Source organism: Neopelma chrysocephalum, unplaced genomic scaffold (assembly GCF_003984885.1).
Source record: "Neopelma chrysocephalum unplaced genomic scaffold, ASM398488v2 Primary Assembly neopelma1_24, whole genome shotgun sequence".
NCBI classification, from domain to species: domain Eukaryota; kingdom Metazoa; phylum Chordata; class Aves; order Passeriformes; family Pipridae; genus Neopelma; species Neopelma chrysocephalum.
This window is the reverse complement of record NW_020897693.1, coordinates 18,393,823-18,411,651: the sequence shown is the minus strand read 5'-3', so window position 1 is coordinate 18,411,651 and position 17,829 is coordinate 18,393,823. Positions and strand designations below refer to the sequence as shown.

The 17,829-nt window shown below is 38.3% G+C and overlaps 1 protein-coding gene across 2 annotated transcripts in view; it reads left to right on the top strand.

Annotated features, from left to right (window-relative positions):
• Positions 1-17,829, top strand: part of INO80 (INO80 complex subunit) — a 63,053-nt gene that overhangs the window by 17,910 nt on the left and 27,314 nt on the right. For both annotated transcript variants that reach the window (XM_027706345.1, XM_027706352.1), the window contains exons 14-24: positions 30-89; positions 659-801; positions 1,869-1,953; positions 2,460-2,577; positions 3,592-3,677; positions 4,646-4,813; positions 5,262-5,395; positions 6,209-6,276; positions 7,632-7,725; positions 8,838-9,015; positions 15,457-15,597. In XM_027706345.1, the coding sequence (XP_027562146.1) occupies positions 30-89; positions 659-801; positions 1,869-1,953; positions 2,460-2,577; positions 3,592-3,677; positions 4,646-4,813; positions 5,262-5,395; positions 6,209-6,276; positions 7,632-7,725; positions 8,838-9,015; positions 15,457-15,597 (1,275 nt within the window). The remainder of the gene's footprint in view (positions 1-29; positions 90-658; positions 802-1,868; positions 1,954-2,459; positions 2,578-3,591; positions 3,678-4,645; positions 4,814-5,261; positions 5,396-6,208; positions 6,277-7,631; positions 7,726-8,837; positions 9,016-15,456; positions 15,598-17,829) is intronic.

Here is a 17,829-nt window from a genome sequence, read left to right as displayed (position 1 = left end):
AATGTCTTTCTATTCTTTTACTGTTCCAGGTGCTACCATATTGGGGAAATCCCCATGATAGAAAGGTGATCAGGAAGTTCTGGAGTCAGGTAATACCAGCATGACTTTGTGCAGAGTACACCAGAAACTGTTGCTACAGGTCACCAAGCTAAACGATGTGTGGATACAGAGTTCAATTTCTTCATCTCTGTAGTAGCACTTTCATTAAGATAATGAGGTAGAAGACTTCTCTTGTGCTGAAGAGCAATTCATTGCAGTGTGGAGTTCAGCTGAAGAAACTAGAGCTCTGTTAATAAAGCAGGAAGTTTCAGTGTCAAGGACTGTTTATTCTGTTGGAGTAACCTAACTCAGGATGCCCTAATCCAGAATCCCTGCAGGCCTGTCAGATTGTCCCTGATTTAACAACAGCATTTTGTAGGGTTCAGTGCCCAGGTCTTGTCTCACACATTAAAAAGCATCTGAAATTGTTCAGGGACTAATCGGCTGAAGTCCAGGTCCACCAGTTGAATAACTGTGCTGTAATTAATTTAAAAAAGTCATCTGGAGAAAATACAGTAATAATGAGAAAAGATTGTAAAACAGAAGTCTGAAATTACAGTGAGCTCTGGACAATGTATTTACATTATGTGGATATTTGTTTCTCCCTTTGTGGTTATAGAAGACACTGTATACTCAGGATGCTCCTTTCCACGTGGTAATTACCAGTTATCAGCTGGTAGTACAGGATGTGAAGTATTTCCAGCGAGTGAAGTGGCAGTATATGGTTCTGGATGAAGCGCAAGCACTCAAAAGTAGCTCCAGGTAATAAACTAACTGGAAACAAAATCTTCTCTCTGTATCAACCTGTTGTAGGAATATCAAGAGAACACAAATTATCATGGGGATAGAAGTTAAAACTGACATACATGAGACCCTGTAAGTGTCTACCCTAGTTCAGTATCTGTATAACGCTCTGACACTGGATTGATCTGTTAGGGTTTCTGTATTTAGATTTTCCTTTTGCAAATATGTAAAGTGTAATTAAAAAGTAATTGTGAAGCAGAAACTTGTATGGAGTACAGGACAGTTAAACAAAACAGCGTGAAATACTGTGTACTTTTTTTCCTGACTACTCACAGAATTCTTCCTGCTGAATGGTCTGTAGTCTTTAGCATATATTGCCTATATTGGCTCCATTAAAAGCATTTTGATTCCTTATTCAGTGGCACTTCCAGACATGAATGAAGGTCAGAACCCTGTGAATACTGTTGGCTGCAATAAAACCCAATCTGTTTCATAAGACTCTATGCCAGAAAGTTTTCTGTTTGTTTTCAAGTAATGGATTTGTCCCTCTTTACTTCTGTAATTGCTTTCCCATAACCTTTGTCCAAGTTGCCACTGTACAGAGTAAGTTCAAGACTGCTTTAGGTGCAGGCTCTTTCTGACCAAAGTCTGTCTCTTCAGCATTCTTTGGAAACCACCCCTCTAAGAGGATTGTAATGTATAGCTCAGCACTCCTGCCACAGTAACCCATACACAGGAATTCCTCTTGTAACATCTGAAAAGTGCATGACATTCTGATTGAAAATAACGGTTTCTTTTGGGAAGTTAATTATTCTGACATTTTATTACTATCCAAGCATTTGTTTTAAAAATTAGTAAAAAGATATTTAGATAAATTAAATAAACTATGCATTTTTTCACATTTGCAAAAGGCTGCTTCTTCTTGTAGTTGTCTTTTCAAAGACTGGGAAGTGGCTGTAATAGTTTTATCCAGTGACCTCCAAAAATCATTTTAGAAACTTACTGGAAGCAATTGGTCTTAAAAGACCTTATTTTCATATCCTTCTACAGCAGTTTTAATGGTTTTTCTTACTTTTATTTATCAGTGTTCGTTGGAAGATCCTACTGCAGTTCCAGTGTCGAAACAGATTGTTGCTGACTGGGACCCCAATCCAGAACACGATGGCTGAGGTATGTGGGAGCTCACAAGAGTGCGCTTCTCTTTATAACAAGAATACATACTAAATGTATGTGAACTGTTGAGAAACCTGTTGTATTTGTGTGGTTGTGGGATTATGCTTGTAGCAAACCACTGGCAAACAAACATGGGATCATCTCTGGGAGGAAAAATTTGGAAACTTGCCACACATTCAAATAAAAAGAAAACTAAAGATATTTGAAGTAATACCTGGATTACAGGATGAAATCTAATTCTAGTGACTTTTCCTTCTGTTGACTGTAGTAATTGTGCTATGTTTCTCACTGCTTTCTGATGGGGTTTTGTTAAATTGATATATATGGCATTTTTCAGGGGAGGGGGGAAGAGAACGCAGCTGGCTTTTTGTTTCGTTTTGCCATGTCGCGTGATCTAGTAAAGTGATCTTGCTCGTGAAGAGCTGCAAGAGTTTGGGATCCCCAATTACCTTGCCCACAGTAGGCTGACTTTTGCTGACCCAGTGTTTTCTCCTCTTTTTCAGCTATGGGCCCTGCTGCATTTTATCATGCCAACGCTGTTTGATTCCCATGAAGAGTTCAATGAGTGGTTTTCTAAGGACATAGAGAGCCATGCAGAGAACAAATCTGCCATTGATGAGAGTGAGTGCAGTGTGTAACTCTTGTAATTTTTATATTAAAAATCTGTTGCCTTTTTCAACTAATAATGAATAAACTTTCTCATTTTTTATGTGAGAAATGACGTCTAAAGTAGAGGGTGCATAATGGGATTGAAATATAATTGGGCTGTTGTCCATAGTTTATGTCTAAGTTTGTGTTTCTGATTGTAATGTAGCATGTGTAATGAATAGAAAAACATGTAGTGAAAATGTCAATTTGCTACTTGTCTTCAGCCCTCCTCCTTACCAAGCACAGAAGAACAAATATATTAAGTAATTTTACGTTTCTGCAGAGCACATTATCTTGGAGATCTCCTGATTGTGTTACAAGCTCTAGACATAATGTGATACAAAGCACTAAATATCTTTTGAGCTCCAGAAGAAAAGCATAAAAATTCTTAAAAAAAAAATCACAGTAAATTTTAGGCGACAGTTATGTAGCACAATCTAGTTAGGTAAAACAGCTGGTTTGTAATTGCTATAGAACACAGTGCAGCTGGAAACTTGTCACAAAAGTAAGGTTTTAAGAATTTTCAAACTCCCAGAACTTTGTTTTTACAAAGATTATTGTGAAAGACTGCAGTTGTCTGTCAATGCAGTATAACCTGTTGTTGTGATGCTATAATCTGGGGGGAGCAAAACTTAAAATTGTAATGATCTCTTTGCATGAATTAGCAATGCCTCGTCAGAAACTTTCTTCTTCAGTAATAGTGGATGATAAATGTAAGCCCATATTGTTCAGCCCAGAGGAATATGGAGAGTATAAAGTGCTTAAGAAGTTCATTCTTTGAAGCAAATATTTAGATTCCTAGGCTAAACACTGTAGCACAGCACTCGCTTAAGAAAAATCAAGAGAGAAATACTCAACTCTGTGCTTTAAGAACTCATCTGGGGGGTAGTGGCTGAGCAGTAAGGGATGTAATTTGTGGTAAAACACCATATAATTTTCTTCCGTAGTGAAGTAAATGTTCCTTCTTTCCTCTTCTTTGTTTTTCAGACCAGCTATCCCGCTTGCACATGATCCTGAAGCCTTTCATGTTGAGAAGAATCAAGAAGGATGTGGAAAATGAATTGTCAGATAAGGTGAGAAAAAATATTTATCTGGAGTGAGTATCACAAGTGTGTTGCCATAGCTCTATTTTCTAATCTGGTTTTCGCAAACTCGTTTGTCAGTCTGCATACCTGAAATTTGATTGTAGACTGTTCACAGACCTTCAGTTTCTGGCACCACATCTCAGCATTGTCATTAGATGTGAATGTAACTGAAGAACCCCTAATGAATAAACTTTTCTTCTAGGGAAGACATTTTGTTAACAATTACAAGCCAAAGACCTTTAAGCCTGATTAAGTTGACAGAAATATCACTAATGGCAGTGAAGGAGATTGATACAGCAATGATTGGATGATAAATGTTTCCAGTTGCCTTTGTGAAGGATTTGGCATGGGTTTAGGATTTTTTTTGCTTGCCTATACAGAGTGAGAAATACGTTGTGGCAACATCATACTCTTCTCTCTTGTTAGTCTTTTAATTTCATATGCATGTTAGCAATACTTGGATGATCTTGTGGTTAACAGTCCCCTGGTTTTGGGACCCTTGGCTAAGAGACATCTACTTTCTTCTGATGTGATTATTAATTTCAATGGACTTCCACAGACACTGCTGTTATGCTTCTGACACTCCTTGTCATGGGCTCTCGGTAGCATTTTAGCCCTAGGATAGTAGAATTGAAGTCAGATTTAGAACTGATCAGCTGCAGGTGCAGTATTTTCCCAGCTTCTTAAGAATCTATCCGTTCACTTAGTTGTGTTCACATACTTTTAAAGGTCTGTCTCCTACATTGTTACCCAAGCCTTCCAAAACGCACCTATTGGTTAAGTCCTTCCCGAGTTGGATCCTGAAATACAGATCTGAGTGCAACTGCCCATAAAAGTATTTTTTGAGAAAATTATGTTTTCCTCAAGATGCATTTCTCTCAGCTTCTTGTGTACCGATGTACCGATCTATCTTCATTGCAGACAGAAAAGACTAAATGTTCATTATCATTTTGCAGATTGAAATTCTTATGTACTGCCAGCAGACAAGTCGACAGAAGCTCTTGTACCAAGCTCTGAAAAACAAAATCTCTATTGATGACCTCCTACAATCATCAATGGGCACTACTCAGCAAGCACAGACCACCACTAGTAGTCTCATGAATCTAGTCATGCAGTTCAGGAAGGTAAGGCTATTTTAATTAATAACTTTTGAAAAGTATAATCATTCATTAGCACAGAAATAAAATATGGCTTCTAGAAAACATCATATAAAAAAAAATTCTGGGAATGGCAAGCAAGTTTGCTTGCAGTTCAGTTGTCTTTCGGATGTAGTGTAGCATGATGTTGGGAGTAGAAGAGCTTTAGCCAAATGGTGCATGCAGCTGCTATCTGGTTTGGTTACAAATTGATTGTTGAAGGAAGCTGTTCACTTGGGAAGAAGAGGCAATACTGTTAAATGAATAGGGAAAGATATGATACCCTATTCAAATTTGAGCAGATATACTAAAATAGTCATGCAATATTAATCAATACTAAAGTTTTAGTGATCAAAGTCATAGTTGATTTGGGATGTAAATGCTGCATTGGACTAAATAATTGCTGCCAGCATTTGACATGCTCTCTTTCTGACAGGTGTGCAATCACCCAGAGCTGTTTGAAAGACAAGAAACTTGGTCTCCATTTCACATCTTCCTAAAGCCATACCAGATTTCCAAGTTCATCTACCGTCATGGACAGATCAGGGTCTTTAACCACTCACGAGACAGGCAAGCTTATTACACTTACTGTCCAGTTTAGTGTATTTAGTATTATTACTTAGACTTATTTTAGCTTTGTAAGTGCTAGTTAACTCCCTTACCTGATGTATTTAAATAACATTGGCTGAGCAGTGCATTCCTAGTTTTCTTTTGGTCATTCAGCTCTTAAACATCTGATATTGATGCTCTATTTTGGTGGAATACTAATCATAGAATATCCCTTTGATTGAATAAGAAAGCCAGGAAAAAGAATTTAGAGTTGTTGCTGATGATATGTAATAGAATTAAGCTTTAAAAGAATTCTTAAAACCTAAAAAAACCACTTGGTTTCTCTTCAGTGAGTTTTTACGTGCAAGGAAGCTATCAGTATCTGTCTGTTCTGAGATGCTGTATATATCATGAGCATCTGCTAGTGCCATGACAGCTTTTAATGATTACCTTGGATGAATAGAATCTGCCCAAGTGCAGTTTGCTATTCTTGCCAGTTGTGGCAGTTCTTGATTAATTTTGTTTGCATTCAGTTATGAGAAATGCTCGGGAAGGAGATCAGAAATATACATATGAAGATCAGGCTAGCTGTTCTAAAACATATAATGCAGTTCCAGAACAATGGTGTGTCTCAGTGTCAAATAAGCAGCAGTGCATGTAGACTGATGATACTTTTCTCTACGGCCATGCAATTCCAGGCATTCAGAGTGCTAAAATACCTACAGTGAAGAAGTAAATGGTTACTCTGTATCTTCTGCTGATTGTGTGATTGAACATTTTATGCATTAACGCCTTCTCAGTGATTTTGTTTGGTTTTGTTTCTTTCATTTTCAGGTGGTTACGGGTTTTACTTTCGCCATTTGCACCAGACCACATACAGCAGTCTCTCTTCCATAGGAAGGGTAGGTTTACAGTCCCAGGAAGCAAGTTGGGTTGCGCACTGGCTTGTAATGTTGTAATATGTCTTATTCAGGGAGAGGGACTGAGAGACCAGGTTAGTTAGTCCTCTGAGATAATCTAATCAGAACTTGTTATAATTTTGCTAGCTTTTGTGCTTGTACATATAGTTCCTCGCTGAGGAAGGGATGGAAAACAGCTGAAAAAATAATCTGTGGACAACTTGTCATTTAGTTACTGCTTAATCCTACTGTAGTATCTTGTTCAATTCAGTCTGTCTTGTTTTAACTTTCTTCAAGAGATTAGTGCTGTGAATTTTTCACAGATTCAATTTTGAAAAATCTTGGATTCATTTCAGTACATTCTGTGTTATACCATAAATGGCCAACTTCTCTTTCAACTAAAAAGTAGATGAGATGCAAGTGACCCAGGATCTGTCAAAGAGAAAAAATCCCACATGAGCTGCTCATATTGACAGATACAATTTATTATTATGGATAATTGAATATTTTTGCTAAAAGAGCCAATTAGATCACTCAGGCTGCTGGGATGTGAAAAACTTCAGGAGTAAAAAGAGTAAAAACCAAGAGAGATATCAGCTGCATTGCTATGCTGAAATCTGTTAGCATGGACCTATTCAGCTGTGCAAACTCCTTTACAAGTAAGAAGAACCAGATGCAGCTACGGGAGTCTACTTGTCTGTAACTTTCTAACTTCTGTATTTCTTGCTGATTATTCTGGTTTCTGTTTGTTTTGGTATTTATAATAGACTTTTTCTTGGAGACCCTTTTTGGCATACCATGAAAGGAAAATAATCTTGGGAATATAATTTTTGTATAGACGTTAAAAAAATTAAAATATGTGAATGGTATTGGGGCTATGCAGTGCACGTGGGTGGGGCTGAAAAGCTTTCCTCTACCAATTCCTGCATCTCCTTGCGATGCATTTGACTGGATGGATGAGAGGAAGCATGTGAGGCAGACATCCTGAGGTACACATGTTCTGGTCAGCTGTCGGGCAGATACACGTTCAAATTTGCAAACATGCATGCTGCCTGTTGATTCTTAGCAAGTGAAACATATGTCCTTACTGGCTGCAGTTGGGTCTAGAACACATTTCTCTTTTTTGGTAAATGCCCTTCTCTTACCCAAACTGGAAAATGAACTGGAATGTGGAGTCAGGTGAATTGAATTTCAGTATTTCTAAAAGATGGAGATTAAATTAGGATTACCTGTTTATGCACCTAGGTTTGTCATGTGTCAGAAAATGTGCATCTTGAATTGATGAAGTAAGTTTATTGTTTTCAGCTATGAGTGTCTGTGAAATGTGTTTGCCTAACTTCAGTATTTTTGTGATGCAGGCATTAATGAAGAAAGCTGTTTTTCTTTCCTCCGGTTTATTGATGTCTCTCCAGCAGAAATGGCAAATCTTATGAATCAGGGACATTTAGCCAGGTGAGGACAACTTCTCACCCCCCTGTCTTTTTTTTCTCCTCTTTTTGTAATTACAAATAATACAAGTGATGTCAGAGGCATCTCTCTGTAAACCTGCATTTTCTCTGTCTCCTAATATTATCATTTGTCTATCAATATCTAATACTAGAGCAACTTTTAAAGTATTCCTCTGGGTATCGGGCACCTTTATGCAATGCAATTTTTATGCATCTGTCAAAAGGAAACCTGTATTAACAAAGATTTGACATTGTAAATACACAAGATGGTCAAAGGGCAATGGGAGACTTTGCTTAGGATCACACTGTAAGTTGCTGGCGTTACCAAGTGCAAAATCCAGACTTCTGAAGGCCAGTTTATTGCAGTGCTTACCAGTTGCACTTGAGTGTACATTTTAAACACAAGTGGAATAAGCTTGTGTTGTTATAGTTGTTCTTCAGCTCTGAGCCATATTGTCTACTTCCCACATCTCATTTTTACTACAGAATGGAATTCTGAGGTGTAGGCTTAAACTATGGGTTTATAGCGTCATTAACTGTTTTATCTTGAAAGGGGAGGTGATCTGTTTAAGTTATAGTGTACTCTGTAATGGACTCTGTTAGGTAATGACTGTAAGAAATTTGAGATTAAAAGCTAGTCTTTATTAATAAATAGAGATGTTTTGCTTAGAGCTTTGTAAGTGTAATATTCTTTTATTGTTCTGGTTGTTTTGGATTACTGTTTCTTGACTGCATTTCAATAACAATACAGATTTCTCTTGATGTATCTAAATGGTCTTTAAGATAAAGTAGTGAATAATTTGTATATGGAGCAATTTACAGAGAAACCATAGTGCAATTTTAAATAGTAGTGGCTAACTTGGGCTTGACCCTTTCAGATGAAGTGCTTCAAAGTGTATCCTGATTTAATCCCTTGGATTCAGTTAAACCGCCTTAGAAAAAATTAAGAGTAATATAATTGGAAGATGTCTAGCAAAAATTACTCTCTCTAAGTAAGGACACTGTAAGCCTGAAATTCTGAAAAGAACCCATTTCTGTCAAATAGAGTTATGTTGTAAATATACTCAAGCCTTTCTTTCACAAAGCGGTGAATGCATCTCCTGTGTTTTGTTTCAGATGGTTAGCTCTTTTCCTGTCTCTGAAAGCATCGTACAGGCTCCATCACATGCGCTCCTGGATGGAGACAGAAGAGGAGAAAGAGCAGGGGTCATGTTTTCTGAGGAACAGGGATTTCTTACTTGATGTAAATTTTCCACTGTCTTTCCCTAACTTGCACAGCTGCACTTTGCTGCAGGTAAGCAAAATTTCCATGGTTTAGAGACAGTAGCAAATCCTCACGAGTGAGAAATGATGAAAACCTTTCTATCCTTATAAAACAGGGAAAACAAACTTGGAAAAACGATGACTTTTTTGTCCGCTTTATTAGATATAGTTAATAGACTTTGGAGTGCTGAACAGAAAAATAGTTTAACTGCTGTCTCCCTACCATGTGGTGATACGTTTCAAAACTTGCTATAATAAATAAATCAGTTGAATTAGAAGACTTAAATATATTACTGGAGCAACAGAACTAGACTCGTGATTTGTCAGGGATGAATTCCACATATAAGCCTTAAGTTTTGTAGTGTTTTTCTATGTGTAGGGTGCTCATTTTCTGACTGAAACTACTCTTTTCTTGTCAAACTCAGCACATGATTGCAGCAACTGGGAAAAATAGAGGAGACTGGCAGCGCTTTAGAGTTGGTGGACAAGCACCGTAGTGGTGTATTTCTACTTTAAAATTTGCTTCTGTTGCTGTCTGGTAGACTCCAAATGTATTCAACTTACTGTGTAATGCAAGATCATTTTTGCTAATCTCTTGCCTGGGATATGTGTGATGATTTTGTCTTTTTATGACTAAATTGCAGTTGATTTCTTGAGTTAGGTGATAGCTCCATTGATTCAGTTCACTGGGAAGTAAGTTCACAAAAGTGCTAGCATAGAGTCAGGAAAGCATCTAGGGCAGTTAACAGATATGCAGTAAAAAAATCTTTTCTGAGACAGTGAGATCGTGCCAAATTTCTCTAGGGAATATTGCTTCTGCTCATGAGTGTGGAAGGGGAAAGGAGATAGCCAGAATTCAATTGAATATTGTGCAAAGGAAGTTGAAATCGAAGACGCATAAGCAGTAGGAAAGCAACCTTGGACTTGGTGTCATGTTTTGCAGCGTTAACAGCAAAGCCAACAAAATGAGTCCTCCTAGTTATCAAACAAAGAGCAAGCCAACTGAGTATGTATGCCAGTTAACTCTGGCTGTGCTGGTGTTTCAATTCTCTGTTTCCATATGTAGCTTCATAAAATGTCTATGCTATGTGGATTTGCTTTCAGTTAGTTCTTTTGAGATTACATTCAGCTGTTTCTGTAGTGAATGTGTGATGCTTACTTCTGAGATATACTGTAGCTCTGTCCTCTCATTGGTGTGGTTAAGGAAAATTTGGGTGATGTCATAAGTGTGGCAGCCTAACAGTAAATAAGTAGAAGATGGTAGAAATTGTTTGCACTTACAGAAGATAGCATTCATTTTTACATATGTAGAAAGGCAGTCTAGATACTTACATAGCCTTTGGGTTAGTGTGTATAAATATCAAAATAAAAGTCATTAAATTTTCTAAAGGACAGAAAATGGATTAAGATTACAGATACTAAATACAAGACGTGGAATATGCATGTGTAGGTTTTAATATTAACAAGTAAATGTAAAGCATTTGGATAGGCTACAAACCCTCCTATACCACAGCCTGGCAAGATTTAAACATGAATTTGGTTTCTCCAAATAATTTCTGTTCTTTGAAGATGTCATTACTTGTGTCTCAAGGAGTCCCAATGCTGTGACTGTGTGTAACTAATCACTGTTGTAATACATTCTACACAGAAAACAGCCAGCTGAGGAGCAGAGTTCATCAGTGTGTGCAATAATGTGCATTTGTGATAACCCCACTAAATCTAAAGGAAGTGTAGCTGTACAGTTATGACAGTTTCTTTAGAGCTGTTTTCTAACCTGCATGTTAGACAGATTGCCACCTGAAGTCACTTCAAAATAAGCTATGTTTGCAGACTTTTGTTTGTACAGCTTATGTTTAGAACACCTTAAAAAAATGGGGGGATAGATAGCACAAAACCAAACGGAGAGTTGAAAAACAAACTGCCCTTAACATGCCTGTCTTCTAGTACCACACATTATCATGAGTGAAAATGAACTAACTCTTTTAAAGTTAGTATGAACTAACTCTTCTTAGTTTAAGAAACTTTTGATATAAAACTCCCTGAGGCTTCCTCTAAGGCTTCATAAGATAGTAACATGTAGGGATTGAGAAGGGTGAGAAAAGAGGAAAAAGGAAATGGTATAAGTCTGGAAAGGCTTTTCTTAACCGCTCAGATCAGCATTTCCGATGTAAGAGACAAACTAAGTAGAAAAACCCCCACACTTATTTTTAATGGATATTTCTGAAATTGAGGTAACATCTGTCTAAAGATAGTATGAATTTCTTCATGTAAACACAGAAATCCCTCTCATTGTGAGGAATCTTCATTCCCGTTGCTCAGCACCTCCATACCATGTGTATTAACTTGTGTACCTTAAATCAATATAAAATCTGCTCTGTTCAGGTGAACTTGTCTCTCCTTTGCTTTCCTAATTTCTATTAAGAAATTAGGAATGTTAATGGGCTTAAGATGCTGGTAGCATGCCCCACATTTATGTTTGCAATATATGAGAGCCTCTTTCAACAGTTTCTTAGGATTGCGTAGTTGTAGTAGGTGTTTACATTCTTGTTTTTTAATAATCCTCCTCTTTAGTTCTTGGCTTTATTGTGGTAAGGTATATGATCCATTTCAGAGCTGTGGCTGTGTTCAGTTCTGTAACCTTACCCAGTCTTTTCCATGTATGACTGATGGGAAGCTGGTTTCCACTGTCCCTGTTATATCTGGTGACTGCTCTATTCATGAATACTTAGCAGGTGCATATGTTGAAATTCAGAGGCATGTTTCTTATGTGACCTGCTCATAATTTGTATACAGGAATCTGATGCTCAAAGCCAGATAATTGCCTAGGTACAAGTATTTTTCTCATATTTTGGATACCTTCTTGGAAGTTTTCCTTTATGTTTCTTCCTGGGTACTTCAATTGAGCCAAAGCCATCTTTGATGGGTCTTTGATATTGTCTTCCAAAAGAGAATTAAGTAACAAACTTGCATAGGTTTGGAATTACAGTTTGTTAACTTCCTCTCTGTCCATTTCTTGTATTCTCACTTTCCAGGAAATAAGTTACCAAACCCCTCTAGTGACAAGGGTCACAATCACTATGCCAGTGCTTGCTGTCGTTAGATTTACTGGAAAGCTCTTGTGACTGCATGCAATGCTGATTCCTCTTCATAAATCACCTGTACCCTGGTGTGTGGTCCAGGGGTGGGGGAGAGAGGGACTTTGAGCTAAAGCAGTTGTTCTGAGTCTGTCTGGTAGCCTGCTGTTGCTGTGTCAGCCTTCCCCTCGGACTCTTGCTGTCATTTCTGTACTCCCAGCTACTGAATCCTGCTTGTGCTGATGTGAGCATGCACTATTACATCCTCGTATGAGCCAACTGCAGTAAACTTTGTATTTTCATGTCTGTTGAATTTATTTTATTATATGCATAGCTAAATAGACTTCTGGAGATGTGTGACAGGAGACAAAACTAGCACAAGAAGTAGCACAAATATACCATGAGGAAGGACTTGTCCTTTTCAGCAGCAGTTGTGGTGATTTGTTGCCACTGTTTCTGGTCCTCACATGAGTAAGCCAGACTTCACATCTGTTGTCCACAGCCACATACTCCAGCCTTGTGATTCCCACTCTGTTGTTTCAGCACACTGCCTGTTCTACCAGGTGATGAAACACATCACAAAACTCACTTGGAGTGGAGACGCAGTGGTTTGTTTTCATCTTGATCAGCATGTTAATGAGTACAGACAGCTAGGCCAACAAGAAGGGACTCTGGAGGGATAGGAATAAACATGTGAAGCAGTTGTTGCTCAAGCCAGTGTTACTGATAAAGAATTGCCAGCTAAGTAAGAGCCTGGTTTTGGGTCTGTTTTTGGGATCACTTCACATTATCCAGTGTGGCCCAAGCTTCAACCTGTGCTTTTTAGCACTGCTGAGTAGCAGTGAAAGGCTGTTGTCAGCTCTTTCTGCTCTCACCTTTTATATAGAGGAGCAGATGTTCGATGAGTATGAACTTGATTTGTGCCAGCTCCAGACCATGAGTCACACTGGAAGCAGCTGAAGGACACACTTATGTGCTAGGCTTGACTCTAGCATGTATGTACAGTAAGACTATTTTTCTCACTTGTCAGCAGGTTCCAAATGATACGTGCTAGCCATCTGCATCTTGCCCAGTGAATCTACATCTGGAAATAAAAAGGGCCCAGAATGCCTTATCCATAGTAGACTCCTACTGTGGATGTTTTCTAGCATTTTTTGACGTGTGTAGAAATGTGTATATTCAGGGTATGACATGGTATACAAGGACTCTGCCTCTATCATGTACCCAGATGTTTAGAACTTCAAACACTGGGATTTTAGGATATTGGGAGGCTCTGTAAAGTAAAAGTAGCATGCAATTAATTTTGGTTCATTAGGAACTGGGGCAGAACAAAGCCAAAGCTTTAGATCCTGTTGACTCTTTACTTGAGTGAACTGCTAGAATTTCCAGGAGGGCACATCCTGTGATCCTATGGCAGTGGATGCTTAATGCATCTAAAATTATTGCTTGTTACCTATTGTATGCAGAATAATGGTCTGCATACTGTAGGAAACAATTATCATGGCTGGGCTTCACGAACGAAGATTTGGGAAGGGCTCTACCCACGTTTGTTACAAGCACTCTGGTGGCTAAAAAGGCCAATATGAGACAGGCACATCCGGTTGCAAAAGGCACAGCAAAAGGACTCCCTAGGTGGTATATTCTGCAAGACACAATTCTTTCTGCATTGTCTTTTCTCCTCAAGAGTGATCCTGCATGCTTTCTCAAAAGCATCAGCACTGTTATAGATAGTGTGTTTCCAGACCTCCCGATTGGAGGCCAGAGTAGACCAGTTCTGTTGATCAATATGCCCGAGGCTGAGATGTTGTTTCAGGGAGTCCTTGTATCTTCTCTTTGGGGCTCCTCTCTTGCAGCAGCCAGTGCCAAGTTCACCATAAAGCAAGATCTTAGGGAGGCGGTGGTCCTTCATCCTTGAGACGTGTCCTGGCCAACGCAGCTGTGTTCTCAGCAACGTGGCCTCAATACTTGTGACTGCTGCTTGTTCTAGAACAGATGTATTGGTCACATAATCTGACCAGTGGATGTTTAGGATTGTACAGAGACAGTGTTGATGGAAGCGTTCTAAGAGTCGCAGGTGGTGGCGGTAGATGACCCATGATTCGGAACCATATAAAAGAATAGACAGCAGTATGGCTCTGTAAACACTGATCTTGGTACTTTTCTTTAAGTGTTTATTCACCAGACTCTTTTATGGAGTTTTCCAAAGGCACTATATGCCTTTGCTAACCTGTTGTCTCTCTCTCCATCAATCTTACCATCCAAGGAGATGAGGCTGCCTAGGTAACTAAACTGCTGGAGTGATTTGAGCTCTGATTCGCCAATGGTGATATGGGGATGATGGAAGACTTCCTGAGGTGCAGGTTGATAGAGAATTTCTGTCTTTTTAAAGCTGACTTCCAGCCCAAAAAGCTCAGCAGCGTCTGCAAAGCAGGATGTTAAACGCTGCAGAGCTGCTTCTGTGTGGGCAACAAGGGCGGTGTCATCAGCATAAAGCAGCTCCCAAACAAGATGGTTTAAGGTCTTAATAGGAAACAATTAAATGCAACAATTTATAACTGTTGGCCTCTATGAATATAGGAAGCGGCAGAATAAAAACTAAGTGGCAAAAATGGCTTAATCTATAAGCAATTTATTTCATTGATGCAAATATTTACAAAAAAAAGGAAAAATAATTGACACAAGCAAAGAAAATCTAATTTTTTGTTATTTTGGTGTGTACAGTTGAGCATCTTCAAAGAGCTCTCTTTAAACTGCACTGTCATCTGAGTGTCCCCACTTCTGAGTCAGTATATTTTTCTGTATCAAAAGGACACTGATACAATTGTGGCAAATTCCAGGTTCTACACATGGTTGTGTTCATGTGTGTGAGTAACCATGTTAGCACCTTGAAAGTCTTCAATATAAAATTTAGAGCCCTTTTGCACAGGAAAGAAAGAAAGAAAAGGTTGGAAAAGATTTAAGTCTAAATGTACCAGTCCAGCCACATTTAGATTCTTTTTTTTTTTTCTCTGCGAAATTTCGTTTTGATTCAGAGCAGATAAATGAGTAGCTAGAAAACAGCTTGAGGGTCAGACCTACTAGAATATTCCTGTACTTCCTTCATTAGAAAAGCTAAGGTCCAAAGGTTCAAAGAAGGAAAAACTTGTTTCTTGTTCTAGCTGAGCATAAAGGCAAGTATTGATATGAGCTATTCTGATTTCAACCATTTCAGGATTTGGGTGTTCTGACAATTACACAAAAATCCTATACATTGTCATTGCAGAAGATGTATAGAGTTTTCTTTTTTTAAAGAGAAATATATAGTGAATGTCCTTTGTCTTTCTCATGGGTGGGTACAAAGTTTAAGTGCAGTATTTCTTTATAGATCCTGTAACTTCCTTATTTTAATTTCGTTTCAGAGCCTTGTGTTCAGCAGCCACTGTAAAGCAGTTACTGGCTATTCAGACCATGTCATATATAGAAGGAAATCAGCTACCTCATGTGTACGATGCTGCCAGGTGACTGAGCTGCCGTCCTTCCTGTGCATAGCCAGTCCACGGGTAAGTCCAAGTGAAGTTGTAAATTATGTATTTTCTGTTGTGTTTTCAATCTTGTTAGAGTTGTGTCTTAGGAAAAGAATGATCTATTACTTTCTTTTGGTTTGGTAGAATTGTTGTGAGGATATCCTTTTGCTACTGCATTCAATAGTGGTTTTTTTCATAGGGGAAGTGACTGGAACGTGTACTGAAAAGGAAAGTTGTACGATACACCCAACAGGAGTTGTTCTGAGATACAGAGATTTCACTTTCTCTCCTAATACCAAAAGCAGTAACATTATAGAAGAGATTGTTAAGTAAATTATTCCCCAGTAATCCAAGGGGGAGATTTAGGTATGATATGAACAGAATGAGGTGATTGTTTGGTGAACTCTGATGGCCGAAGTGGGCAGAGGAGCAATGCTTTTTTGGAAAGGATGTTTGTTTTCTCTCGTTTTGCCAGCTTATGCTCCAAAAAGGAAACACCAAATTGCAATATATAAGGATTACTCAAGTTGGCATTTTTCTAAGTCTTTTGCATGTGAAGTGGTACTGCTTGGGGTTGTCCATCATCTAGTAAGTGAATTTTGAAATTAATTTAGCTGAAGTTTCCTGGACTGACACAAGAGACCTTCATAAGCCTATGGCTATTGTATTCCATGTTGTTGAATGTTGACAAAGCTGGACAAAATGTACTATTATTACCAGATCATCCAGATATTGTATTCTTTAGTCACTATTGAAGGTACTCCTGTAGGCATCATCAAATGATGTGCAGTTATGCTTTCACATCTGGAGATGAGCAGATGGCAAGTAGGACGTTGTGTTTATTGCCTACATGCAGCTGCTCAATATGAATTCATCTGTGCCAACAACTCTAGGGGCCAGGAATCCAACTGAACTGCTCAAAGTCAAATATCACCTCCCAGTTACAACATACTACCTGGTTTGAGAACAAGAGGTTATTCTGCGACTAAACTGTGAAACCCACTTCGCCTTCAGATTCCTTTGATATGTCACTCTTTGTACCTAAATATGCATCACAGATGAAGAATATGTTGAATTCTTCAAGCAGGAAGGGAGGAGAGGGGCTTAGAAGGCTACATATGAAGGGGAGGGGAAAGGTGAGGAGAGATCATATCTGGCAGTATTCTCATGAATAGAAGTTACCTGTTTTGGCTTGATTAAGTGTAGACATGGGATTTTGTTCCTAGAAATACAAAGACTTAATTTTATGCTTGTTAGAAACTTTTGGCAGCAGTGTAGAAGACCTGAAACAGCAGAAAGAGCACATATGTTCTCAGAAACTATAACCTTGTGTTGTTGTTTGACCTGTGATGAATTTTGGGAAGTTAATGGAGCGAATGATAGAAATAGGAGTGTATGTTTATGCAGCAGCTGGGGGTGGGGGTCAGTGTTTTCTTTCTATACAGGCAGTTTTCCTGAGTACAGACACGTCTAAATCATTAAAAAAGTAATTTGGAGGATGGTTCTTGCACACTCATTAAGAAGCTAATTCATTCCATTTCAAGTATAATTGTTTGGTTTAGTTTCAGTCGATCTCTGCCACTCTGGAATATTGTGTTGAGAAGTAATTTTGGGCATCTCGCAATGTTTGAAAGGCTAACTTTGCATGGAGATAAATGCAGGAAGCGTTTTACAATTGCCCTAACTAAACTAAGTAAGGTGGCAATGCATTCATGTATCACTAACATTATATTTTTGATGTATTTCTGAACCATGACTCTTTCAATCACTTTGACAATAATATGTTGACATAGGAAGGTTTAGTGTACTAAGGACTACCTTACCTTTTGTTATGAGTAAAACCACACCAAAAAAAATCCATGGGGGAAAAAAACTTTGAAAAACTGCACCACAACAAAAAGAAGAAGGAGGAGAGTGAACAAGCTTGAATGAAAGATTTTTTTTTGTCTGTTTCAGAAATGTGTTGGATTTTTCTTGTATGGCCACGTAAAATATACAGGACTCTACTCTAGAAATGTGTATCTGCATTTAAAAAGAAGTGATAGTCTTATGTCCTCAGATGTCAGTGAGTGTTACACAGGTTACGTAGGAAGATTAATTCTTGTTAATGTAGAAATTGCACTGAGGCACACAGATTTTGTATAGAGATTGTCTCCTACTACCTCTTCCTTTAGGTGAGGCATTACTGAAACGTAGCTTGTAGAATCTTATGAAGTGACTTTGTTTTTCTAGTGAAAATCCTGGTGTATGAATCTCCATATTGATTTC